This window comes from Chelonia mydas, chromosome 3 (assembly GCF_015237465.2).
Source record: "Chelonia mydas isolate rCheMyd1 chromosome 3, rCheMyd1.pri.v2, whole genome shotgun sequence".
In the NCBI taxonomy this organism is placed as follows: domain Eukaryota; kingdom Metazoa; phylum Chordata; order Testudines; family Cheloniidae; genus Chelonia; species Chelonia mydas.
The window spans coordinates 179,067,869-179,095,590 of NC_057851.1; the positions used below are offsets into that span (position 1 = coordinate 179,067,869).

At 44.6% G+C, this 27,722-nt stretch overlaps 1 protein-coding gene across 9 annotated transcripts in view; it reads right to left on the reverse strand.

Moving 5' to 3' along the window:
- The window catches only part of CCDC88A (coiled-coil domain containing 88A), a 357,211-nt gene that overhangs the window by 198,174 nt on the left and 131,315 nt on the right, over nt 1-27,722 (reverse strand). For all 9 annotated transcript variants that reach the window (XM_007070064.4, XM_043543868.1, XM_007070062.4 and 6 more), the window contains exon 7: nt 14,750-14,890. In XM_007070064.4, coding sequence (XP_007070126.2) covers nt 14,750-14,890 — 141 coding nt within the window. The remainder of the gene's footprint in view (nt 1-14,749; nt 14,891-27,722) is intronic.

The following is a 27,722-nucleotide window of genomic DNA, read 5'->3' on the forward strand; positions in this document are numbered from 1 at the left end:
TGCCAGGTGCCCCAGAGGGAGTGAACCTAACAGGTAATGATCAAGTGATCTCTCTCCTGCCATCCATCTCCTCCCTCTGACAAACACAGACTAGGGACACCATTTCTTACCCATCCCAGCTAATAGACATTAATGGACTTAACCTCCATGAATGTATCCAGTTCTCTTTTAAACCCTGTTATAGTCCTAGCCTTCACAACCTCCTCAGGCAAGGAGTTCCCACAGGTTGACTGTGCGCTGAGTGAAGAAGAACTTCCTTTTGTTTTAAACCTGCTGCCCATTAATTTCACTTGGTGGCCCCTAGTTCTTATAGTATGGGAACAAGTAAATCACTTTTCCTTATTCACTTTCTCCACACCACTCATGATTTTATATACCATATCCCCCCTTAGTCTCCTCTTTTCCAAGCTGAAAAGCCCTAGCCTCTTTAATCTCTCCTCATATGGGACCTGTTCCAAACCCCTAATCATTTTAGTTGCCCTTTTCTGAACCTTTTCTAATGCCAGTATATCTTTTTTGAGATGATGAGACTACAACTATGTGCAGTATTCAAGATGTGGGCGCACCATGGATTTATATAAGGCCAATAAGATATTCTCCATCTTATTCTCTATCCTCTCTCTTGATGCCCTCAATCAGCACAGGCTAAGTACAGTTCCACTGCCCTTTACTCATACAATAAGAACAACAACATTTCATTACCTACCCCCGCCCCACATTCAAGTGATTTGTAACCCAACCCCAGCCAAAATCTATCACTTGGGCAACACAGCTCTGTTTGCTGGATATCTAGGTGATTAGGTGTGAATGTAAATACAATCTGGTCCTGAAGCCTTTGCTCCCAGCCCCCAGCTCATCACTAGCTGTCAGGGAGAGCTCATTTAGAGTTTGCTTACAAATCATCATTTGAAATTATTATGTTGGCCAACATCACCGAAATGAAAGCACTGACACTGTCATAAAAAACAACACCTGTATAAGGAAGCTAGCCTATGTTCATATTTTTCAAATCTATTATACTTAAGTGTGTATTAATGTTTCAATTTCAATTCAAATTTCTAAACAGTCACTAAATTGGCAACACTGCATGTAATTAGTTCACAAAACTGGGGTGAAGGGGTGTTGGGGAAATTCGGGGGGGGAGTGTAGGGAAATCCCTACTGTTTGATCAACATGGAGAGCTCGGCAACCCAGCTGATCATGGTGACTCAACGCACCGAACGCACTCCAGTCTGGAGTACATAGAAGGTGGTGGATCTTATTGGTCTGTGGAGAGAATAGTTTGTGCAGGCACAGCTCCGACCCAGCCATAGAAAAGTCGACACATACACAAAGATTGTGTGGGGCATGGTGGAAAAGAGCTACACCAGGGACATACAGCAGTGCTGCGTGAAAATCGAAGAACTTCGGCGAGTGTACCAGAAGACAAGGGACACAAACAGTCATTCTGGTTCTGCACCACAGATATGCCATGTCTACAATGAGCTGCATGCGATTCTCAGTGGCGACCCCACAACTACCCACAAATGCAGCGTGGATACCTCACAAGAGTCTGGGTCCGGGGCCACCTGAGGAACAAGGAGGGAATTGTGGATGAGGAAGAGGAGAATGGGAGACAGGCAAGCCGGGGATCCATTCTCCCCAAGAGTCAGGAGCTATTTTTAACCTCAGAGCAGTCCAGTTGGTCGCAAGACAGCATAATGGCCGAGCGTGATGCCGGGAAAGGCACCTCTGGTGAGTATGCAATTTCAATCAAACTGTAGGGGTTACATGCTCTTATATTTTATGTTTAATTTGAAGAAAAAGTGAGGTGCAGTGGGTATCTGTTTCCCAGTGTACGCTCCAACTACGGAGAGGGTGCCCCAAGAAAATCATAGAATATCAAGGTTGGAAGGGACCTCAGGAGGTCATCTAGTCCAACCCCCTGCTCAAAGCAGGACCAATCCCCAACTAAATCATCCCAGCCAGGGCTTTGTCAAGCCTGACCTTAAAAACCTCGAAGGAAGGAGATTCCAGGACTGCACTAGGTAACCCATTCCAGTGCTTCACCAACCTCCTAGTGAATACTTTTTTCCTAATATCCAACCTATACCTCTCCCACTGCAACTTGAGACCATTACTCCTTGTTCTGTCATATGCTACCACTGACAACAGGCTAGATCCATCCTCTTTGGAACCCCCTTTCAGGTAGTTGAAAGCAGCTATCAAATCCCCCCTCATTCTTCTCTTCTGCAGACTAAACAATCCCAGTTTCCTCAGCCTTTCCTCACACGTCATGTGCTCCAGCCCCCTAATCATTTTTGTTGCCCTCTGCTGGACTCTTTCCAATTTTTCCACATCCTTCTTGTAGTGTGAGGCCCAAAACTGGACACACAGTACTCCAGATGAGGCCTCACCAATGCCGAATAGAGGGGAATGATCACGTCCCTTGATCTGCTGGCAATGCTCCTACTTATACAGCCCAAAAGACTGTTTATGTCCTCCAGGGAGATCTCCAGGAAACACTCTGCTATCCTTTGCAGAAGGTTGCTGGAGAGGGTTGTCTTATTTCTACCACCTCAGTAGGACACTTTCCCATGCCACTCTAGTATTAATTCTGCTGTCATCATTCCGGTACACAGCATAAGGACCAGGTCTTTACCCAGGTGGTTGCAACATCTGCTCCCTTGCCACCTCCTTTACCCTCAGGAGACTGATAACCCATAGGGTCACCTTGGGGAGATGGTGGAAGCTTTCATTACAAGTACTCATACTGCAAACAGAGCATGTGATCCGCCACCCACGGTACCTCAACCACGTTTTCGCTAACATGCCTGTGGTTTGGATGGCTAGGATCTGCTTGACCTTGGAATCTGGAAGCCCAGGGCAACTGCTACCAGCAGTGTTAAGGGGGGGCAGAGGGGAGGGAGTGTGATTTTAAAATACCGACTTTGTACTAGGGTATGCACTGACAATGGTTGCCTTGTGCTTTGCATGCCTTACAGTAGAAAGCTTGGCCTTTAGCATATCCTCCACACTGTCGGAGAGGCTTTAACAGATTAGAAGACAGAAAAAGAACGTGTGATGACCTAAGTTCCCTCTAAGCTGTGCGGCTGCGCAGCTGCCTATTAAGCCTCAGGCAGGGGCTAAGGGCCCTCCCCGCCGGCCCCAGCGCGGACCTGCAGCAGCCTGGAGAGGTTGCCCCTCACCGTTGGCCACAGCGCATCCCTGCCATGGCCAAGGGAGAGGCATCCCTCACCGTTGGCCCCAGCACGGACCTGCCTCGGCCGGAGGAGAGGTGTCCATCCCCGCCGGCACCAGCGCGGACCTGCCTTGGCCGGGGGAGAGAAGCCCTTCCCTCAGCCCAGCCCAGGCCCACCAGAAGTGCCGGGGAGAAGAGCCCCTCCCTTGTCCCAACCCAGCCCCACTGGAGCTGCCACAGCTGGGGAGAGGCGCCTCTCCTCCAGCCCCAATCTGCTATGGCAAGAGAGGGCTGAGAGGAGTCATCTCTCCCCACTGCAGCTCTAGGATAGCCTGCACCTCAAACCCCTCATCCCTGGCTCCACCCCCGCACCGCACCCCAACCCTCTGCCCCAGCCCTGAGCCCCTTCCCAAACCCCTCATCTTTGGCCCTACCCTAGAGCTCGCACCCTCTGCACCCCCACCCTCTGCCCCAACCCTGAGCCCCCTCCCGCATGCCAAACCCCTCATCCCCAGCCCCATCCCAGAGCCCGCACCCTCCCACACCCCAACCCTCTGCCTCAGCCCTGAGCCCCCTCCCACACTCTGAACCCCTAGGCCTCACCTCCATATTGGTGCACATAACAAAATTCATTCCGCACATGGACATAAAAAATCAGAGGGAACACTGGTGATGACATGTTCAGCGAGATAATGAATGCCTCTGGGACAGATGATATGGAGCTAAGAGCCTGGAAGATTTCATTGTCTGAAAAACTGGACATGGACAGCAAGAGAGTATTCTGGAAGCATGAACATGCCATGCAAGACGAGATCCTGAGGATTATGAAGGATCAGACATGTTGAGGCGTCTGATTGAGCTTCAAGAAAAACAGCTTGAGGTTAGACTCCCTCTGCAGCCCCTGCAGAACGGCCTGCAAACATCACCCTATTTCAAAATCCCCCTTCCCCAAACTTCCAGGAAGTGGGGGTGGGGGGAGGGAAGGTGCAGTATCCCTTCCACTCAACACCTGGGGAGGGTACTAAGAGCTAATGGCGGTCATTTTAAGACCTTTGATAGGCAAGACTTCTGTGCTTACACAGAAAAGCTGACTTGATTTCTCCCCTCCCAATTTTATCACACTGTTTGCTCAAGGTTAAACTATTTTCCTGGTCTTTCGGTTTGTTTGTGCAATTAAAGTCAATGTTTCAATAATGAAATATTCTTTATTTATTCTAAGCATGGAGATTTGGTGGGTAGAAGGGGAGATACAGGGAAACTGATGCAACGGAGGGGATGGTATGGGAATGCAGCCCAATATGCCATTAGCTTAATGCAGCCTAATATGCCATCAGCCTTCTTGGCAACAAGTTGCACAATACTGTGTGCCACTTACCATAACAGTATTCTGGCTCATTACTGAAACAGGTTTTCAAAGTCTCCCAGAGAGGCAGAGCTCCTTGCTGGGCTCTTCTTATTGCCCTGGTATCTGGCTGCTCAAAATTAGCTGCCAGCCTATCCGCCTTCATGCCCGACCCCTGTGGAAACTTCTCTCCTTTGATGAACATATATTATGGAGCCCACAGCAGCCAGCGATAACAATGGGGATATTGCTTTCACTGAGGTCTAGCCTAGTAAGCCAACTGCGCCAGCAACCCTTTAAATGTCCAAAGGTACATTCCACCACCATTCTGCACCTGCTCAGCCGACTGTTGAACTACTCCTTCCTGCTGTCCAGGTGGCCAGCGTATGGCTTCATTCAGCAGTTCTGCAGAAAAGGACCTAGGGGTTACAGTGGACGAGAAGCTGGATATGAGTCAACAGTGTGCCCTTGTTGCCAAGAAGGCCAATGGCATTTTCGGATGTATAAGTAGGGGCATTGCCAGCAGATCGAGGGGGATGTGATTGTTCCCCTCTATTCGACACTGGTGAGGCCTCATCTGGAGTACTGTGTCCAGTTTTGGGCTCCACACTACAAGAAGGATGTGGAAAAATTGGAAAGAGTCCAGTGGAGGGCAACAAAAATGATTAGGGGACTGGAACAGATGACTTATGAGGAGAGGCTGAGGGAACTGGAGATGTTTAGTCTACGGAAGAGAAGAATGAGGAGGGATTTGATAGCTGCTTTCAAGTACCTGAAAGGGGGTTCCAAAGAGGATGGTTCTAGACTGTTCTGAGTGGTAGCAGATGACAGAACAAGGAGTAATGGTCTCAAGTTGCAGTGGGGGAGATTTAGCTTGGATATTAGGAAAAACGTTTTCACTAGGAGGGTGGTGAAACACTGGAATGCGTTACCTAGGGAGGTGGTGGAATCTCCTTCCTTAGAAGTTTTTAAGGTCAGGCTTGTAAAGCCCTGGCTGGGATGATTTAATTGGGGATCGGTCCTGCTTTGAGCAGGGGGTTGGACTAGATGACCTCCTGAGGTCCCTTCCAACCCTGATATTCTATGATTCTATGATTCATAAGCCATGGGAACAAGGATTAGGCTGGGTCTCCAAGGATCGCTATTGGCATTTCTACATCATCTATGGTTATTTTGCAATCTAGAAAGAAAGTCCCTGATTGCAGCTTTATGAACAATGCACGTCATGCACTTTTCCTGGCCATCACACGTTGATGTACATGAAATGCTCTCTGTGATCCACCAGCACTTGTAACACCACTGAAAGGTATCCCTTTCAGTTTATGTACTCTCTGGCTAGGTGGTCTGGTGCCAAGATAGGGATATGTGTGTCATATATTGCCCACTGCAGTTAGGGAACCCCACTGCAGCAAAACCATCCACTATGTCCTGCACATTTCCCAGAGCCACTACCCTTCTTAGCAGAAGTCAATTAATGTCCCTGCCAACTTCGATCACAACAGCTCCAACAGTGGATTTACCAATTCCAAATTGATTCCACACAGAAAAGTAGCAGTCCGGCATTGCTAGTTCCACAAAGCAATCGTCACTCACTTCTCTGCTATCAGCAGCTTTAGTATTGCTGCGCTTCAGGGCTGGGGAAAGCTCTGCACAAAGTTCCTGGAAAGTGGCCTTCCACATTCTAAAGTTCTGCAGCCATTGCTCATCATCCCCTAACTACATAAAGATGCAATCCCACCAGTCAATGCTTTTTTCCCAGAACCAGTAACGGAGTTCCACCGTGTTCTGCTGCTGTGCAACTGCTAGCAGCAACTGGGAACTGTTTCATTCTATGGCTTGCAGCAGGGCTGCTCGAAGGACATTGTAACGTTCCATGCGGCAGCGCATGTCTCAGCTCTGGAAATACTGCAGGATAAGGTGCGAGGCATTTGTAATGCTCACAACAAGAAAGCACAGCTGAGCAGGGTCCATGCTTCTCAGGCTATGACGTATGCGTGGCAAAGCCAAGCTTTTGAAAACAGGCGTGAAAAAGTATGGGTTGTTTGCCACTAATATCAGGGTAGCGAGACAGGGAGGGAGGAAACTGCATCTTGGGAGGTTGAAGCCATGTTCCCATTCTACCCTGAGACAATGTTTTGATCCCACGAGGCATTGCAAGCCCTTCCCAAAACCCCCAAAGGTTAGTTGCACTGTGGGATAGCTACCCATGGTGCACTGCTCTATGCATTGATGCAAGCGCTGCTAGTGAGGATGCACTCTACCAAGACAATGAGCATGGTTTGCAGTAATTAAGTCCAATCAACTTAATTACTGCAGCGGCTACATGTCGACTTAAATTAAGCAGGGGGAGAGGTAGATACGCTGGAGGGTAAGGATAGGGTCCAGAGTGACCTAGACAAATTGGAGGATTGGGCTAAAAGAAATCTGATGAGGTTCAACAAGGACAAGTGCAGAGTCCTGCACTTAGGACGGAAGAATCCCATGCACTGCTACAGGCTGGGGACAGACTGGCTAAGCAGCAGTTCTGCAGAAAAGTACCCGGGGATTACAGTGGATGAGAAGCGGGAGAGGAGTCAGCAGTGTGCCCTTGTTGCCAAGAAGGCTAATGGCATATTGGGCTGCATTAGTAAGAGCACTGCCAGCAGAAGAGGGAAGTGATTATTCCCCTCTCTTCAGCACTGGTGAGGCCACATCAGGAGTATTGCGTCCAGTTTTGGGCCCCCCACTACAGAAAGGATATGGACAAATTGGAGAGAGTCCAGCAGAGGGCAACGAAACACTATTTCACTAGGAGGGTGGTGAAGCACTGGAATGGGTTACCTAGGGAGGTGGTGGAATCTCCATCCTTAGAGGTTTTTAAGGCCTGGCTTGACAAAGCCCTGGCTGGGATGATTTAGTTCATGTTGGTCCTGTCTTGAGCAAGGGGTTGGACTAGATGACCTCCTAATATCTCTTCCAACCCTAATCTTCTATGATTCTATGATCTTATGAAATTAAGTTGACTTAACTTTGTAATGTAGACATGTCCTTAGTGTGTGGCACTGTAGAATTACATCCTGTCTTGTCATGCATTAACTCTCTGTGTAAATATGTACCAAAGAAGTGCTATAAAAGTGTTGACAACAGTGAGCTGTGAGGCACCACTAAAGCTCTGACTTTGTAACCACAGGCAGTGAAAAGGAACTGCGAGGGTGCTGAGGCAGCCCTGCCCTTTTTTCCCTCTGATGGTGGCATCAGGACACAGGGTGCATGTGTCACCCCCAGAGGTACGGCTAATCAAGTCTCCAGCTCAAGTGCATGGGGAATGCACATACCTAAGGTGAAGGAACTAAAGTGGAACATACATGCGCACAAACAGCTGAAGAACCACCTAACTTTAGGCTCCTATTTACGAAAACCTTGCATTTAAATGTCTCTTTTGTCTTCTTCCTCAACTGTAAAATGGGGTATTAATACTTACCTAGCTCTCCATGATGTTTTGGAGCAAAATTAATTAATATTGTAAAACACTTTAAGATCTTCAGATGAAAGGTGCTATGATTGCAAACGTTTTATTTTTTGTTTTTGTTAATAGTATTGTGCTAATGCCTGAGGTTCCCAATCAAGATTGGAGCCCCATTACTCTAAGCTCTGTATCAAAATAAGATATGGCTCCTACCTTAAAGAGTTTACTATCTAGAGCTCCAATCCTGAAAAGACCTACACATGTGCTTAACTGTATACACAGTGATCAATCGCACTGAAATCTAACTCTTTTCCTGAACCAATGACCGTTCATTGTCATTCTTTTATAAAAGAAAGGGAAAGGGGGGGCACTGAACCTGCGTCTTCCATATTTCAGGAGAGTACCCTAACCACTGGGCTAAAAGTTATAAGGAAGGGCTAGCAATCTCCCCCCCCCACCTCCCTTTTTTTTATGAATCTAGTCCTCCTTTGCTTTTGTCAAAACGCTTGAATTTAAAACAAACAAAAAAATCAAGTCAGACCAAAACAAAACATTTTGTTTCAATTTTTCAATTCATCAAAAAATGTTTTTAAAAAATTCTTTTTCAGTTCAACCAGAAACAAAAAACTGTTTTTGGATTTTTCATAACTCTCAGCAAACCAAAAATCCATTATTCACTCAATTCTATATGTAACAGGCACGTAGCTTTCAAATCCTTCCACTCCTTCATTTATTCCTCATTACTTGTCTAGGAAGATACTGGGCATAGCTCCGAACAGCCCTTCATTGTCAATTTCCAATTGTGCTTCTGTCATAAATATTCTGCTAAGGGTAGCATAAAATCCCTCCTTTACCTATAAAGGGTTAAGAAGCTCAGATAACCTGGTTGGCACCTGATCAAAAGGACCAAAAAGGGGAGAAGATACTTTCTAATCTGTGGGGGAAGGTTTTTGTTTTGTGTTTCTTTGTATTCTCTTGGGAGGCAGAGAGGCACCAGGTCGGGGAAATCCATCTCCTCCAAACAATCCTGAAACGAGTCTCTAATATTACAAAAAGTGTAAGTAAACAAGGCAAGGCACATGAGGTTATCTTTTGTTTTAGCTTGTGAATTTTCCCTGTGCTAAGAGGGAGGTTTATCCCTGTCTTTTGTAACTTTAAAGTTTTGCCTAGAGGGGAATACTCTGTTTTGAATCTGATTACCCTCTAAAGTTACCTTCCATCCTGATTTTACAGAGGTGCTTCTTTACTGTTTTTTCTTTATAATAAAGTTCTGTTTTTTAAGAATCTGATTGGTTTTTAGTGTCCTAAAAACCCCAGGGTCTGGTCTGTGCTCACCTGGTTTACCTATTTGGTTGGTAGATTATTCTCAAGCCTCCCCAGGAAAGGGGGTGAAGGGGCTTGGGGGGATATTTTAGGGAAACAGGAACTCCAAGTGGTCCTTTTCCTGAATCTTTGTCTAACTCACTTGGTGGCAGAAGCAGTACCCATTCAAGGACAAGGAAGGATTTGTGCCTTGGGGAAGTTTTTAACCTAAGCTGGTAAAAATAAGATTAGGGGGTCTTTCATGCGGGTCCCCACATCTGTACCCCAGAGTTCAGAGTGGGGAGGGAACCCTGACAGCTTCCCTTTTCATTAGTATTTGGATCCCTTATTTTCCATAATGGATTTAGTGAAAGATAATAAGTGTTCACCTTTTAAATCACTTCACTGCTCATGTGTGAGATTTCCAAATATTATTATTTTGAACATTTCTCTCTCTGGGAGCATAGATAGCTACACTGCTATCCAAACAGCTATTCATAGGATCCTAAATTAAGTCATACAGGAGTCAGTCACTCTGTTTTTCCAACTTGCTTTCTATTTTTATATAGTCTCTAGTCTCTAACTAGTCTCTAATGTAATTTACTTCCTATATACACATTATGATGATCAAATCAATAACTATTAGTAATATAATTAAACTTACTTGGTTGCATAACACTTTATTTTCTAATCCCTTGCTTTCGTATGCTTAGAACTTTCTAGAACATTCACATTGGGCTGATTTTTTTCTGAGTGGCCTCTGGTGATATTCATTGGGGAAAAAAAGTTTGAGCAAAACCCATTGAAGCTGTACTTGAGATAAGGGAGATTTAGGTTAAAAAAAAAATCTCTTTTCAGTTTAGCCGTAATTTCTGAACACAGCTCTGATAACAGCAGACATTTTAAGTTGTTTTTTAATATGGCTTAGACAAAATCCTCCTTGAGGACTCATATCTTTGTTTGGTTCAGAATATAATTGTTTTTATTTAACAAAAAGTTAGAAACATTTGAAAATTTCAAACTCAAAACACTTTAAGTTAAATCAAAGGGTGCACACTTAACATAGGCACATTTTGAGCTGTATCTCCTTGCACAAAGTGGACACTCTTAAAAGCTACTGAAAGGAAGACTAACAAAACTTACATCACTCAGGCTGCAATTTTCCAGGCCTGGTTTTTATCTATGTTCTTACACTGTATTCCTCAACGTAGTAGCTGAGTACCTTACACATTTAAATGAACACAAGATTGACCTCTGTATTTGTTACTTTCTTTCCCCATTCTGTAGGGCTTTAAAAAAATATAACATTGAGATATGGCTCAGTTGAAGAAACCTGGCTGCATTTCCAACTGAAAGTGCTGAGGTTTGTGATCATTTTGTCTAAAAGCCAGTTCCACGGTTGTGGGGGCCAATCCCCGAGAAAGCAGTCTCCTGTACACACAATTCTCCCTCATGAGGAACACCGTTCCATTATTCTAGTAGAACGTACCTGTCACAGGAGATCAAGATTAAATACAGCAAGGCAATCCTCCAAGTAACTTGGATAAATCCATGGAAGGCTCTGAAGAGCAGGACTGCAACCTTGAAATAAACCCAGTGATCAAATAAGAAGTTAGTGAAGAGAATGGAGCACTGAGATGACATACTTTCAACGGCTTGTGCTGCTGACTAAGAGAACCATTATGTACTGGACCAATTTTTGAGGCCAGTAGTTTCACTCCAGTAGGTGCAGATCATCATGGCCAAGTGACAGGATGGAACATAGTCTTCTAGTCAGCTGCAGGGGGAAAAGGGTGTGGCTTTCAGGATATCCCGAATCACTGAGTTATGCAGGTGAACATCGAAGTCATGGATCTTCTTAACGATCCGAAAACATGGTGTCAATGGAGTATGATGCATTGAAGATGAAAAGTTCTGCAAAAATTTCCCTTTCCCTACCAGCATCACAACAGTCTCTTCCAGATTCAGCTTCATCCAGCTGTTTATCACAGCCACACCCTTAAGAGGAATTGGAAAATGACCGTGATTGCATCTGATGTAAATGTATCATAGACTTGAATGCGTCTACGTACTGCTGAAATGTTAGTACACACTGTCTCACAATGGATCCTAGCAGTTTCAGGATCAGTAACAGGTTGGGGGATACGATGGATCTTTGTAGAACTCCACAAGTAATATCTCTACAGGCAGTAGAATAGGCACCCATCATGACTCTGTGCATGCAGCGTGAGAACACCTGAACTCCCACTGACCTCTGCCACAACCCTGAAGTAGGGTAGAAGCACTACATTGTTGACTCAATTGTTGTGGAGATGCCCAGCAATATGAGCATGGATGTATGCTAATTCACCATCATCAAGAGGAGATCAATGTCTCCAACCCTATTTATTTTCTATGATTCAGGAGATAGGTGGAACTGGAGATGACCACTGAAGAGGATGGCTGCACTGAGGAATGTTTTTTTAACTGCTGTTCTGACTACAGAATGCTTTAGGGTGGATATTAGATTTCCCTCCACTTGGGTGGTATTGACAATTTCTCTCATTCTGTGATTTCCTGCTGTGTTTCTGTGTCTTCCTGTCATGGAACAGAGCAAACTCAGAAAAAGAAGGTGATGTGTTATCAAGTCTGCATCCAATGTATTGCTCCTCAAGTCCAGAAAAATCACCTTGGATGCAGGCAATTTTCTCTGAGAAGACTTTGCAAAGGAAGGTTCTAGAGCTGAACTGAGGCAGTCTCAGTAGATCAAATGATTCAAGGTTTGGAGTAGTGTTCAGCGTGGCATGATTAGCAGCTGTTATGGTGAAAGAAAGGTAGGACCCATTGTGCTTTTTTCACTGTCAAGGCATACAGATTCCTTGTGCAAGTCTGTCTGCTTGCGTTTTCCACCACTGATACTTGAGTTTTCCTTCTTCCCACTTCTGTCGCAGACCACATGGAGAACTGTGGAAGTGATGGGGAGTGAGTGTCCTCAGTTAATAGGATAAGCTGACTGTAGTTAATGAGGTAGGAGCTCTGCAGAAATAACATTATGTGATCATATAATTAAAGACATCATAATGCGTATGGACATGGGGACAGTTTTTTCTTAAATCTGAATATCCAAACATGTCTATTTCTGCTTCTCTGAGGACATCACACAGGAGTCTCACTCCCGGGCATCTTGTTCCTATCATGAAACCACAGAAGCTCCCAAATATCAAAACTTCTAAGTCTAAGGGACAGCAGTAGTGGGAGTAGGGTGTATGCCAGGCCCCCTATTGAATATCATGTGATATACCTCTCCAACATATATATATACAGCTGCCTGTAAATTCTATGCCAATCCCTTCCTTTCTGTGTCATGTAATCTGTGCATCATATTTGACTTCAACCTCTCTTTAGACCTGTACATCCAACATGTATGCAAAATATGCTGCATCTTCCTCCATATTGTTTCCAATATTTCACTTTTCCCTCTCACTACACTACTAAAACCCTCACCCTTGCTTCCTGTTTTTCCTACTACAACCTCCTTTCTCTGGTCCCCCCAGAACCCACTTTGCTTTACTTAGATCAAAATACTGCTTAAAGATCAGAGCTACAGCCAGAAACCAAGAAAACAGAAGGAGATTTACACAGGTATTTTAAATACATTCTTTATTGCTGGGGGAAGGAGGTAAGAGCAGGAGGGGGAGAATATTGTTTAGTGTGAACGTCTCTGTAAAATCAAAGGAGCCATAAATATTTGCCTCTTTTTATTTTATAATTGGCTTATGGAGTGAAACTCTTTTGGATTCCAAGTCTCAAAGTCCATCGGACCACATTGTTTTGGAGAAATTAACATATGTGGATAATCAGCTCAAAACACATGTGGCAAATTGCTGGTACTCCTATGATGGGTCCCGCACTTTCTCTTCTTGGGGTGGGGGGATTTTCAGGGTGCCGTTTCTCACCCCTGAATTGGGGTATTAACTGTCCCACTAGTATCGCAGAGAAAGGGAATGGAGAGGAAGAGGGACCCGGGCCCGCCCTCTACTCCGGTCCCAGCCCAGTGGCCCTAGGGGTAGCGGCAAACCACTTGAATTAGCGATTCCTTCCCCTGGGCTACTTCCCTCTCCGGCCTTTCAGCTTGTGGGGCTTCCTGCCCTCTCTCTCTGCTTGGACCAGGTTTCTCCCAACCCCTTGTCTGTGGAGTCCCTCTGCTCTGCATAAGCCGGGTTTCCCTTTACCTAGGGTCTTGGTCTTCTGGCCCGCCACAGCACTTCTCCAAACTCTCCTCTGTTTCCCTCCAAACTGCTCTCTGCTCCAACACCAAAGCACTCTGCTTCAACTCCTCCAACTGCCTGATTGAAGCAGGGGTTTTTTATCAGGTGCTCTAATTAGTCTATAGCAACCTCTCTTCCCTCTACAGGGAATAAAGCTCTCATCATCCTGGGGCTTACATATCTCACCTCTGGCCATGCTGTATCACACACAATATAAAATTATGACTTCAAAAATGTTCAGTCTATGCTCAGAAAGAATATTGTATCAAAGTCAGACTCTTTTATAAAACTATTGTCATCCTCTCAATTAATCCAAATTCTATGGCTTTTCTATCTAACAACTGTCTGATCAAAACTGGGAACTGGATGAAAGTAAACTGGCTGAGACACAATTTAAACAAAACTAAATGGCTGGGATAAATATCTGAAGGAATGGGCAAGAGATGTATCTGCCCTCTGTTGTGGGGGGTATGTCCAGCACTGAAATGATTAATAACTTGCGAGTGTTACAAAATTCATTCCTGTTTCTGGATTCTCACATAATAATAGTAGTTTGTGGTGTCTTTCTCTGTGTTTAGAGATGAGGCTGTGTGACCTTTCCTTTCTAACATGGACTCTATACATGGTCTGAAATTCTTGCAGATCCTGCACTTCTAACATATGCCTCACCAAGGCACATAGGCAGCTTGTGTGTAGGTCACTGATTGGCATAGGTTTGTTGCATGCAGCATATGGCTTAAACCCCAGGGACCAGGGCGTACCCCGTCCCTGGGGCTATGTCCCCAACGGGACTCTGCTACTAATGACTACTAACTATAAAACTACAATAACTATGTACAAGAAAAACTCAGAGTCCAAGCGAAAGAAAACACTATGGGGCTTGTGAAAGCAAGGAGCATTCCAACAACCATCACTAGTGGAAAGAAGGAGCTGAGAGGGCGCGGGGCCGACAGTGCCCAGTATGCTGGCATGTAAGCAAGGGGCTCCAGAGCTGGCCCAACAGATACCACTAGACGAAACATTTCCAATGACCATGCACGTGAGCACGCACACACCTAACATGGAATTGAGATATGGAACAACTTGAAGAAGTGTTATTTCAAGCCATGGTGCCAACTGATAAAGTTCAAAGAACGTATATTATCTATTTTCAAAAATTCCAAACGGTTTAATTTTAAAAAGGTATTTTCTTATACTTTTTATTTTTAAATAATAAAACACATACAACATACCTCAGAATGTTCATCTCTTTCATCTATAAGTCTTTTTAAATGTAATGCCATATTTTTCAAGAGAGGCTCGATATATTCTTGTGACAGAATGCTGACATCCATCCACTGCAGATCAAACACATTTTCCTGATTATGAGTTACCTATAGGAGAAAGAAATAATTGTGAAAACAACCTTTATGTGCTATTTAATTATAAGAATGCACAAGAAGTATAACAAGAGGAATAATTGGGAAAACTCCTTTTAACTCTTGTCTCCCAGCACAGTTTATCCTCCATGGGTTCTAATACATGTCTGATAATTAAAAATATTTTAAGTTGTATTTGATGGAATAGTTTCTCTATCCACAATGAAAACCTGGAAAGCAGATCAATTAGGCTTAGATGTAACTACACACGAAATATTATTTAAAAGCCTACTCTGACACAGAACTATTTCTTTTTGCCAAATTAAATTCCTATACAGAATTTGCACAAAGAATTTTTACTAAAATAAAAATCCTGTAATTTTAAGTAATTCTTAGAACCTGAGATTTGTGCCACGGAAACTAATTACCTGAAGAGTGCCATTGCAATTTATTGTGAGCACACACTTGCTCACAATATCTCCTTTTATTTCATTCATTTATAATACTTTATGATTTTTTTAAAAATAATTTTATCTAGAATATTAAAAATATGTGCACAAATCACATCTTGCAGAAGTATTACATTTTAATATTCAGAAGTGTGATGGGATGCGTGATGGGTTGGATCACAGGAAACCCCCTTGGGAACTGCCACCTGATGTGCTGAGACTACCTCTGAGCCCCTTTTCCCTGGCAGCTTGGGACTTCAGTGCCCTTCCTGCTTTGAGCCAGACACACTAGCCTGCTACAAACACAGACCCAGGTCTGAACCACATCCCCCAAAAGTTGCAGGCTTAACTGAAAACAGCTTAAGAAGTGTTCCTGTCTTCAACACTCAGATACCCAACTTCCAATGAGGTCCAAACTCCAAATAAATCCGTTTTACCCTGTATAAAGCTTATACAGGGTAAACTCATAAACTGTTTGCCCTTTATAACACTGATAGAGAGGTATGTAGAATGTAAGTGGTTCCAAGTAATAACAGACAGAACAAAGTGAGTTACCAATCAAAATAAAATAAAACACACAAGTCTAAGCCTAATACAGTAAGAAAGTGATTACAGGTGAAATCTCATCCTCAGGGATGGTCTAATAAGCTTCTTTTACAGACTAGTCTCCTTCTAGTCTGGGTCCGTCACTCACTCACATCCCTGAGCTTACTGTCCTTTGTTCCAGTTTCTTTTAGGTATCCTTTGGGGGTGGAGAGGCTACCTCTTGAGCCAGCTGAAGACAAAATGGTGGAGTCTCCCAGGACTTTATATACAGTAACTCCCCACTTAACGTCCTCTCACTTAATGTTGTTTCGATCTTACGTCCCTGCTCCATTACAGAACGTGCTCTGCTTAAAGTTGTGCAATGATCCGCTATAAAGTTGTTTGGCTGCCTGCTTTGTTAACAGCTGGCAGACCCTCTATCAGCTCCCCTACACACACATCCCAGCACCTCCCGCCTGCTGGTAGACCCTGCCACTCAGCGCCTTCCCCCTGCTCCCCACGCCTCCTGCCCACGGCAATCAGCTGGTTTGCGGCGTTCGGGAGGGGGGAGGAGTGAGGACTTGGCGCGCAGGCTCCCCCTCACTGCCCTGCCTCCTGAACACTGCAAACCAGCTGATTGCCACGGGCCGGAGTCAGGGGAAGGAGGAGAGAGCCTGCATACCGCATCCTTACTCCTCCCCCGTCCCTCTCCTGCCTGCAGCAATCAGCTGGTTTCAGGCATTCTGGAGGCAGGGGAGGGAGAGGGGAGGAGCAAGGATGCGGCATGCGGAGTTGGCGGATGTGATTGCAGAGCCATTGGCCATTATCTTTGAAAACTCATGGCGATCGGGGGAAGTCCCAGATGACTGGAAAAAGGCTAATGCAGTGCCCATCTTTAAAAAAGGGAAGGAGAAGGATCCTGGGAACTACAGGCCAGTCAGACTCACCTCAGTCCCTGGAAAAATCATGGAGCAGGTCCTCAAGGAATCAATTCTGAAGCACTTAGAGGAGAGGAAAGTGATCAGGAACAGTCAGCATGGATTCACCAAGGGCAAATCATGCCTGACTAATCTAATTGCCTTCTATGACGAGATAACTGGCTCTGTGGATGAAGGGAAAGCAGTGGACGTGTTGTTCCTTGACTTTAGCAAAGCTTTTGACACGGTCTCCCACAGACTTCTTTAACTTGCTGGCAAGAATAATGGGCTGGATGAATGGACTATAAGGTGCATAGCAAGCTGGCTAGATAGTCGGGCTCAACGAGTAGTGATCAATGGCTCCATGTCTAGTTGGCAGCCGGTATCAAGTGGAGTGCCCCAGGGGTCGGTCCTGGGGCCGGTTTTGTTCAATATCTTCAAAAATGATCTGGAGGATGGTGTGGATTGCACCCTCAGCAAGTTTGCAGATGACACTAAACTGGGAGGAGTGGTAGATACGCTGGAGGGTAGGGCTAGGATACAGAGGGACCTAGACAAATTGGAGGACTGGGCAAAAAGAAATCTGATGAGGTTCAACAAGGACAAGTGCAGAGTCCTGCACTTAGGACGGAAGAATCCAATGCACCGCTAGAGACTAAGGATCGAATGGCTAGGCAGCAGTTCTGCGGAAAAGGACCTAGGGGTTACAGTGGACGAGAAGTTGGATATGAGTCCACAGTGTGCCCTTGTTGCCAAGAAGGCCAATGACATTTTCGGATGTATAAGTAGGGGCATTGCCAGCAGATCAAGGGACGTGATCGTTCCCCTCTATTCGACATTGGTGAGGCCTCATCTGGAGTAGTGTGTCCAGTTTTGGGCTCCACACTACAAGAAGGATGTGGAAAAATTGGAAAGAGTCCAGCAGAGGGCAACAAAAATGATTAGGGGACTGGAACAGATGACTTATGAGGAGAGGCTGAGGGAACTGGGATTGTTTAGTCTGTGGAAGAGAAGAATGAGGGGGGATTTGATAGCTGCTTTCAACTACCTGAAAGGGGGTTCCAAAAAGGATGGATCTAGACTGTTCTCAGTGGAAGCAGATGACAGAACAAGGAGTAATGGTCTCAAGTTGCAGTGGGGGAGATTTAGGTTGGATATTAGGAAAAACTTTTTCACTAGGAGGGTGGTGAAACACTGGAATGCGTTACCTAGGGAGGTGGTGGAATCTCCTTCCTTTGAAGTTTTTAAGGTCAGTCTTGACAAAGCCCTGGCTGGGATGATTTAGTTGGGGATCAGTCCTGCTTTGAGCAGGGGGTTGGACTAGATGACCTCCTGAGGTCCTTTCCAACCTGATATTCTATGATCTATGATTCTATGATAATGGGAGGAGGTGGGGGGGAGAAGAGGCGGGTTAAGGCTGGCTTGCAAATCCTGAGTGATGACGATCCTGACAGGGAACACAGCTCCAAAGTGATTAGGGGAGGTCATCTAGTCCAACCCCCTGCTCAAAGCAGGACTGATCCCCAACTAAATCATCCCAGACAGGGCTTTGTCAAGACTGACCTTAAAAACTTCAAAGGAAGGAGATTCCACCACCTCCTTAGGTAACGCATTCCAGTGTTTCACCACCCTCCTAGTGAAAAAGTTTTTCCTAATATCCAACCTAAATCTCCCCCACTGCAACTTGAGACCATTACTCCTTGTTCTGTCATCTGTTACCACTGACAACAGTCTAGAGCCATCCTCTTTGGAACCCCTTTCAGGTACTTGAAAGCAGCTATCAAATCCCCCCTCATTCTTCTCTTCCGTAGATTAAACATCCCCAGTTCCCTCAGCCTCTCCTCATAACTCATGTATTACAGTCCTCTAATCATTTTTGTTCCCCTCCGCTGGAGTCTTTCCAATTTTTCCACATCCTTCTTGTAGTGTGGAGCCCAAAACTGGACACAGTACTCCAGATGAGGCCTCAGCAGTGTCGAATAGACGGGAACGATCACATCCCCCTTGATCTGCTGGCAATGCCCCTACTTATACATCCCAAAATGCCATTGGCCTTTGTCAAGGTCCCTCCCCCACTCTGAACTCTAGGGTACAGATGTGGAGACCTGCATGAAAACCTCCTAAGCTTACTTTCACCAGCTTAGGTTAAAACTTCCCCAAGGTACAAATTAATTTTATCCTTTGTCCCTGGATCTCCACTGCCACCACCAAACTCTAACTGGGTTTACTGGGAAACGTAGTTTGGACACGTCTTTCCCCCCAAAATCCTCCCAACCCTTGCACCCCTCTTCCTGGGGAAGGTTTGGTAAAAATCCTCACCAATTTGCATAGGTGACCACAGACCCAAACCCTTGGATCTTAGAACAATGAAAAAGCATTCAGTTTTCTTACAAGAAGACTTTTAATAGAAGTAAAGAAATCCCCTCTGTAAAATCAGGATGGTAGATACCTTACAGGGTAATTAGATTCAAAACAGAGAGAATCCCTCTAGGCAAATCCTTAAGTTACAAAAAAGACACACAGACAGGAATAGTCATTCTATTCAGCACAGTTCCTTTCTCAGCCATTTAAAGAAATCATAATCTAACACATACCTAGCTAGATTACTGACTAAAAGTTCTAAGGCTCCATTCCTGTTCTATCCCTGGCAAAAGCAGCATACAGACAGACACAGACCCTTTGTTTTTCTCCCTCCTCCCAGCTTTTGAAAATATCTTGTCTCCTCATTGGTCATTTTGGTCAGGAGCCAGCGAGGTTACCTTTAGCTTCTTAACCCTTTACAGGTGAGAGGATTTTTCCTCTGGCCAGGAGGCATTTTAAAGGGGTTTACCCTTCCCTTTGTATTTATGACAGCCTTCTCGGCAACAAGGGCACACTGTTGACTCATATCCAGCTTCTCGTCCACTGTAACCCCTACGTCCTTTTCTGCAGAACTGCTGCCTAGCCATTCGGTCCCTAGTCTGTAGCGGTGCATTGGATTCTTCCGTCCTAAATGCAGGACTCTGCACTTGTCCTTGTTGAACCTCATCAGATTTCTTTTGGCCCAAATCTAATAACTTGCTATAAAGAAATTTACAGAGGAAAAAAAAAAGAAAGCAAAACAACAATCTCTAGATGTGTTTTTTCAAGTTCAGAAAGTTCAGCAAGTACAGCAAGAGAAGCAGCCGAACAATCCACCCTCTTCCACTCTCTGACTCCACCACCTCAGCCAAGCTTCATACTCCGCAATGATGATTGTAGTATTAAATTGCTTCTTTAAAATTGTTTCAAACTTATACCTGTATTAAATTGCTCATTTAAAATTGTTTAAAATGTATATAATGCCTTTTGTCTGGCAAAAAAAAATTCCATGGAACCTAATCTCCCCTATTTACATTAATTCTTATGGGGAAATTGGATTCGCTTAACATCGTTTTGCTTAAAGTCGCATTTTTCAGGAACATAACTACAACATTAAGTGAGGAGTTACTGTAGTTTCTCTCCTGTGGGTGGAAACCCCTCCCTCCCCCGTGTAAAATTCCAACTACAAGATGGAGTCTTGGAGTCATATGGGCAAGTCACATGTCCATGCATAACTTAGTTCTCTACAGGGACGTTCCCAGGAAAGCTCAGATGTGCACTGGCATCTATCAAGGTCCACTGTTCACCAAGTACTTCCGTTTACTTGAATAACCCCTTCACAATATGTTGATCAAATCTGCCTTAGGTGCTTTCTACAGCAAACACTTTAAATACAAGAATAGAGCCAATGCTCATAACTTCAGATATAAAAATGATACATGCATGCAAATAGGATGAATACATGCAATAGAACATAAGCTTTGCAAAGATATGTTACATGGCATATCTAGCATAAAACATATTCCAGTTATGTCACATTTACATTCATAAGCATATTTCTAGCCTGGGAACTGATAGCAGAAGGGGTCTGCAGTCACTCCCTGAGAGAAGGTAGGTGTGATTAAAGCCAGAAGCAGGTAGCCTACAGCTACTCTACTCTACCCTACTCTACTAGGGAGGAGTTGGGAGGCTGGCAAACCTGGGGTGGGGAGAGCCAGACAGGTTGGAAAGGCTCAGGGAAAGAGGCAGCAGGTCTAGGAAGGAACAGACCTTGGCTGCTGATTAGAGGGTCCCTGAGCTGGAACCTGGAATAGAGGGTGGGCCCAGGTTCCCATACCAGTCACTGGGGAAGTGGCACCAGCTGGGCAGGGGATAGGAAGACTGCCTGAGCCTTTTCATAAGAGACTTCGATACCCTGGAAGGTGAGGACCATAGTGACCTGGCCAGAGGGCCAAGTCACGAAGAAGCAGCAGCAGCTCCTGGTGCGAGAGAGTGGCTGCAGACAGAGAGTGAGAAGGAGAGACAGAGTGCAACTGCAGAAAGGGGTGTCAGCGTCACAGAGGTAATCCCCAGAACCACCAGGAAGAGGCACCATCCAGTGATGAGTAGAGCACCCAGTCACAAGAAATCAAAGATTTCTAGTCTCATACAAAACATTTCGTTTAAGAAGCCACATCTTTGTGAACAGCGTAAAAGAACCCTATGAATAAGTTATCTAACATCCTTAATTTCAAATGAAAGATTAATCAAACAATATTAACATCCAACAGTATTTCATTTCAGCAAAATAAAAATGGAACATCAAAAGAGGTAAAATACAACCGTGCGAGCCTGGGGCATGACAGATGCTGCACCATGCTTCCATGTGTGAGACCTACACTTAAGAGTGACCTCAGGATGACATAATAAAACCAATGCATTCTTCTTCCTGCCTACGTTGAGTTTGAAATTAAAGTACAGCCTGACTGCTTGTTTTCTTCTTGTACCTGGTTAAGTGCCTTATTCACAAGTTGAGCATAGTTGCAATAAGAAAAGGATGGTATGGTATGTTTATTTGGGAAAAAATATGCTTGTAACTTAGAGTGAATGGAAACTTTAAGAGTTCCAGACTTAAACCCCAGACTCCCATGCTGTCAATTTCTCCTTCCTGGCTTACCAGGCCTCTGCGCTGAGCTCAGATAGAATTAGGAAGACTTACAGGCAGCAACAGAAACAGAAAGTAGCTGACAGAGCTGGGAAATTCCATTAGCTATTCTTGGCAGAGCTTCTTAATGTAATGGCAAAATAAGGGAATAAATTTTAACATATTGTCTGTAAATATTTGCAATCTACACTATAGTGCACAGGTAATTATCATGTGTGGTTGCTTAGCTAAATGGATCCGAAAAAATATTACTGGAAATTCAATGGGGCTTGTTCATTTAAAATTTGGTGATTACATTAAATCTACAGGATTAAAAAAAGAGATTTCAGTCCTCTTACCTGAAAAACTCAACTCATATTTAATGGTAGAGTAGCTACCAGACCTCCAAAATATATACATATTCCCCAAGATACACAAGATATAAGCATATTTCTTGAGGCAAAAAAGATTACTCACTAAGGGCAAGATCCTGCGAATTGATTAATCCAGGCACATCTGTGTGCTTGCATAGAACGCAGTTGATGGATCCATTTATATAATCTAGGTCTAAATATTATTTTGTTCCTTTAATCCCTGTATACAGCCCAATACAGTGGATCCACACACTGCTTTAAAGAACGATATTTTTAACAAATCACTTTTTTCTGATTCAGTTCATACTAACGTATTTGTACTAGACAGAACTAAATTTCACATTTATTACATATACTAGTATGAACTGTAATGAAGAGATCTCTGAGCCTTTAGCGATTATGTGTGAGAACTCATGGAGGATGGTAGAGATACCAGAGGAATATAAAAAGGCAAATATAGTACCTATGTATAAAAAGGAGAATAAGGACAACCCAGGGAATTATAAACCAGTGGTTTTAACTTCTGTACCCATAAAGATAATAGAGCAAACAAACAAACAATCAATTTGTAAGCATCTAGAAGAGAATATGGTGATAAGTAACTGTCAACATAATGTGTCAAGAACAAATCACGTCAAACCAACCTAATATTCTTCGACAGGGTAACAATGCTTGTGGATAGGATGGAAGCAGTAGATGTGATATAGCTTGACTTAGAGTAAGGCTTTTGATACTGTCTCACATAACTTTCTCATGAGAAAACTAGAGATATATAGTTTAGATGACCCTACTATAAGATGGGTGCACAACTGGTTAGAAAAATCATACTAAGAGTAGTTATCAATGGTTCACAGTCAAGCTGGAAGGACATATCAAGTAGAGTCACACAGGGATCTGTCTGGGTCCGATTCTATTCAATATCTTCATAAATTATTTGGATAACGGCAGAGAGAGTACACCTGTAAAGTTTGAGTACAATACCAAGATGGGAAGGATTGCAAGTGTTTTGGAGGACAGGATTAGAATTTAAAACGATCTTGACAAACTGGAAACATGGGCTGAAATAAACAGGATGAAATTCAATAAGGACAAATGCAAAGTATTACACTTAAGAAAGAATACTCAATTACAAAAATAAAAAATGGGAAATGACTACCTATGAAGGAGTACTGCTGTAAAGGATCTAGGAGTTATAGTGGATCACAAATTAAATATGAGTCAACAATGTAATACTGTTGCAAAAAAAGCAAATATTCTGGGATGTATTAGGAGGAGTGTCGGTAAGCAAGACATTAGAAGTAATTCTTCCACTCTACTCAGCACTGATAAGGCCTCAAAGGGAGTACTGTGTCCAATTCTGGACACCGCACTTTGGGAGAAAATGTGGACAAATTGGAAGAAGTCCAGAGAAGAGCAACAAAAATGATTAAGGGTCTAGAAAACATTACCTACAAGGAAAGACTGAAAAAGAGGAAGTTACTCACCTTGTGCAGTAACGATAGTTCTTCAAGATGTGTCCCACTATGGGTGCTCCATGGTAGGCGTGCTTGTGTCCTTGTGCTGCTGATCAGAGAACTTTGGTAGTGTCCGTTAGGCTCACGCATGAGGCTAGCCAGCGCACACAGGCTTACCCTCCTCAGTTTCTTCTTTACCACAGAGTCATTGACAAGAACTCCAAAGTAGAGGGGAGGAAGGTGGGTTGTGGAGCACCTGTAGGACACACATCTCAAAGAACTATTGTTACTGCACAAGGTGAGTAACTTCCTCTTCTTTTTCGAGTTGTGTCTGTATGAGTGCTCCATGGTAGGTGACTCCCAAGCAGTATCCCTACTCGTGGGCTGGGACTTTGGGGCAGAGTCAGTTACAGATGACAGCACTGCGGCGCCGAAGTTGGCACTGGAGGCAGAATCCCCAGTTATCGTATAATGTTGTGCAAAAGTGTGGACTAATGCCTATGTCTCTGCTCTACAGATCTCTTGAAGAAGGCAACGGATTAGGAGATTGACCTCATGGAGTGTGTTCAAATAGAGTCTGGAGGAGTTGTCTAATGCAATTCGAGACCCACTTAGAGAGCCTTTCGGCTGATATTGCTGAGTCCTTGGACCTTTCCGCAATGGAAATGAAAAGTGTACGGGACTTCCTAAAGGCCTTTGTTCTATCCAGGTACAAAGCCAGGGCTCTCCTGACATCTAAGGTATATAATATAGCCTCCCTGTTGTCTTGGTGAGGCCTGGGGTAGAAGATTAGAATGTGAATCAATTGATTCATGTGAAATGGAGAGGTTACCTTAGCGATAAATTTTAGATGCGTCCTGAGCATAACCTTGTCCAGAAAAAAATATTGTGTAGGGGGGATATGCCATCAAAGCTGCTATCTCTCCTATTCTCCTGGACGAGGTAATTGCCAAGAGGAAGATCACCTCCATTGATCCCACCCACACCAGCAAACAGGTGGCCATGGGTTTGAAAGGCAGTCTAGTCAGCCCTTTTGGTACCAGGTTTAGGGCCCCCGTAGGAGCAGGAAGTTGAGATTGTGCAAAAAGGTTCACTATATCCTTGACGAACCGATTAGTGGTTGGGTGTGACAGCATTGAGCATCTCTCAATAGGTTGGTGGAAAGCTGTTATGTGAACTCAGAGAGCTTAGAGATAGGCCCGATTTCTTTAAGGTAAATGCATAGTCTAAGATATATGGAAGAATCACGGATGTTGGGGAGATTTGCTGGACAGAATACCAAGTCTGAAACATGCACCATTTCTGCAGGTAAGTGCGTCAAGTCGAGGACTTTCTGCTGTGCAACAGAACCTCTTGTACCTCTCTTGAACAGGTGTTTTCTATATGTTGGAACCAAGCAGGAGCCATGCCTTGAGGCAGACAATCCCAAGTGGGGATTCAGGGTGCATTTTCTGTCCTGCAAGGAGATGCAGTATGGCTGGGAGAGAGATCAACAGGCATGTCACAAGCTGTGACACGTAGGGAAACCAGGTCTTTCTGGGCCAAGTAGGAACAATCAGAATGACATGGGTTCCATCTCTTTTTATTTCCAGCAAGACATTCACAAGTAGGGAAAATGGAGGAAAGACATAGAGAAGGTCCTTGTCCCAGGGGATGAGGAGGGCCTCGCCCAGGGAACGTTGACCCATCCCCACTCTGGAGCAGTAGCATGGGCATTTCTTATTCAGGTGAGTGTCGAACAGGTCTGTGGACTGTGTCCATCATAAGCTGAATATGTCATGAAGCACAATCAGGTCTATCTCCCAATCATGGTTGTATGGGAATTTGCAACTGAGATTTCCACTATCAAGTTTTGTGTGCAAGCAATGTAATGTTATGGGAGATGCACCAGTTGCATAGCCTGATCACCTCAGTGCATATGGAGGGTGATCTGGCTCTCCCCTGACTATTGTATGTAGGCTATGTTGTCTGTTAGGATCTTCATGTGTGATCCTCTGATCAGCTGGAGGAAATGGGTGCAGGCGTTCCTGACCATTCTTAGCCTGAGGAGATTGATGTGAAGGGACAGCTCCATGGGTGACCACTTGTGTTGTGAGGCCGTTTAGATGTGCAACCCACCATATCAGTGATGTGTTGGTGGTGAGCAGCAATGACGGTGAGGTTTGGGAAAAGGGGATCCCTTTGCAAATGTTGGTTGGGCTCTTCCATCAGTCTAGGGAGTTTTTGACCCTGCTGGGTGGTGACAGGGATTTGTCCAGCCTGTCCCTGTTTGTAGACCAAGCTGAACCACATTTGGAGGCATCACATGTGAAACCTGGCATGTGGTATTACCGTTGTGCTTGCTGCCATGTGCCCCAGAAGTTGGAGGAAGAGTCTGACTAATATTTTCAGGCTGCTTTGAACAGCGTCCCTAAGTGTGGCTAACGAAAGAAATCTGTGCTGAGAAAAGAGTTCTCTGGCCTGTAACGAGTCAAAGTCAGCCCCTATGAATTCCAGGCATTGCACCAGAGTGAGAGCTGACGTCTGGATTTTGATCTGTAGACTCAGCTCTGTAAATAAGTGGATAGTTGCTTTGGTGACTCGGTGAGCCTCCTGGAGAGATTAGGCTCTGAGGAGGCAATCATCGAGGTAAAGGTAAATCTTTATCCCTTGACACCGTGAGTGGTTATCACCCAGAGAACCTTGGACAATACTCTCAAGGCCGACAATAGCCCGAAGGGAAGCACTCTGTATCCGTAGTGGTCTTGTCCCTGGATAAATCTGAGAAATCATCTGTGAGCTGGTAGGATAGAGATGATCGAGGACCGAAAACCAGTCTCCTTGTTCCAATCCTGGAATGATTGTTGATAAAGTGACCATTTTGAATTTTTGAGCCTGGACAAACTTGTTGAGAGCTCTGAGGTCTAGTATGGGTCTCCAACCTCCCTTCCTCTTCTGTATTAGGAAATAAAGAGAGTAGAACCCTCCTCCTTGTTGATGTTGAGGTACTGGTTCTGTGGCTCCTAACTGGAGGAGACTATTGACTTCTTGTCATAGAATCATAGAATATCAAGGTTGGAAGGGACCTCAGGAAATCATCTAGTCCAACCCCCTGCTCAAAGCAGGACCAATCCCCAATTTTTGCCCCAGATCTGTAAATCGCCCCCTCAAGGATTGAACTCACAACCCTGGGTTTAGCAGGCCAATGCTCAAACCACTGAGCTATCCCCCCGCACCTGAGCTATCCCTCCCCCATTGTTCTAAACTCATGAAAAGGATCCCTGAAGAGGGACAGGGAAGGGTGTTGTGGAGGGGGTAGGGAGCTGAAATAGATGGAGTACTCAGTTCAAATGATTTCTAGGATCCATCAGTCCAATGTTATGTGTTTCCAGGCACTGCGGAATACTGCCACTTGGTGGTCAAATGGGTGTGAAGCATTGGTCGGCTGTATCAGTTGGTGGGAGTGGTCCAGCGGCGCTTCGACTCGCCTGTCAAAACTGGTGTTTGGACATAGAGGGCTGGGACGATGAAGATTGCAAGCCAGATAGTTTCTGCTTGGGGAATTTTGCTTTCTTCCTTTGCAGTTTGTATTGTCACTGAGGTTGATATTGGGACGTATATGGTCTACGCTGGGATTGGGGACTAAATTGTCTCCTTTGTCCCAGCGTGTAGATACCCAACAACTGGAATGTAGCCCACGAATCCTTCAGGGTATGAAGGGAAGCATCAGTCTTCTCTGCAAAGAGCTTTGTGGCCTCAAAGGGGAGGTCCTCAACAGTAGACTGCAGGATTTCAGGAAATCTGACAGATGGAGCCATGATGTTCATTACATCACCACTGCCATGGAAATTAAGCTAGCTACTTTGTCAGCAACGTTGAGGGCTGATTGCAGCTTTATCCTTGCCACTATTTGTCCCACCTGTATAATGGCCTTAAATTGGTCACAATACGACTCTAGCACCTACTCAGTAAAGTCATTCAACTTTGAATAGTTAATATAATCGTATTTCACTGTGAAGGCCTGATAATTGGTGATACAGAAACGGAATGTAGCCAAGAGTACACCTTCCTACCAAAAAGATCCAAGCGCTTTCAATCCCAGTCTTGTGGAGTAGCCCTCGATTCATGTCATCAGCCGCATGAGTTGACGGCGTCCACCATGATGGAGCTGGGTGGTAGGTGGGAC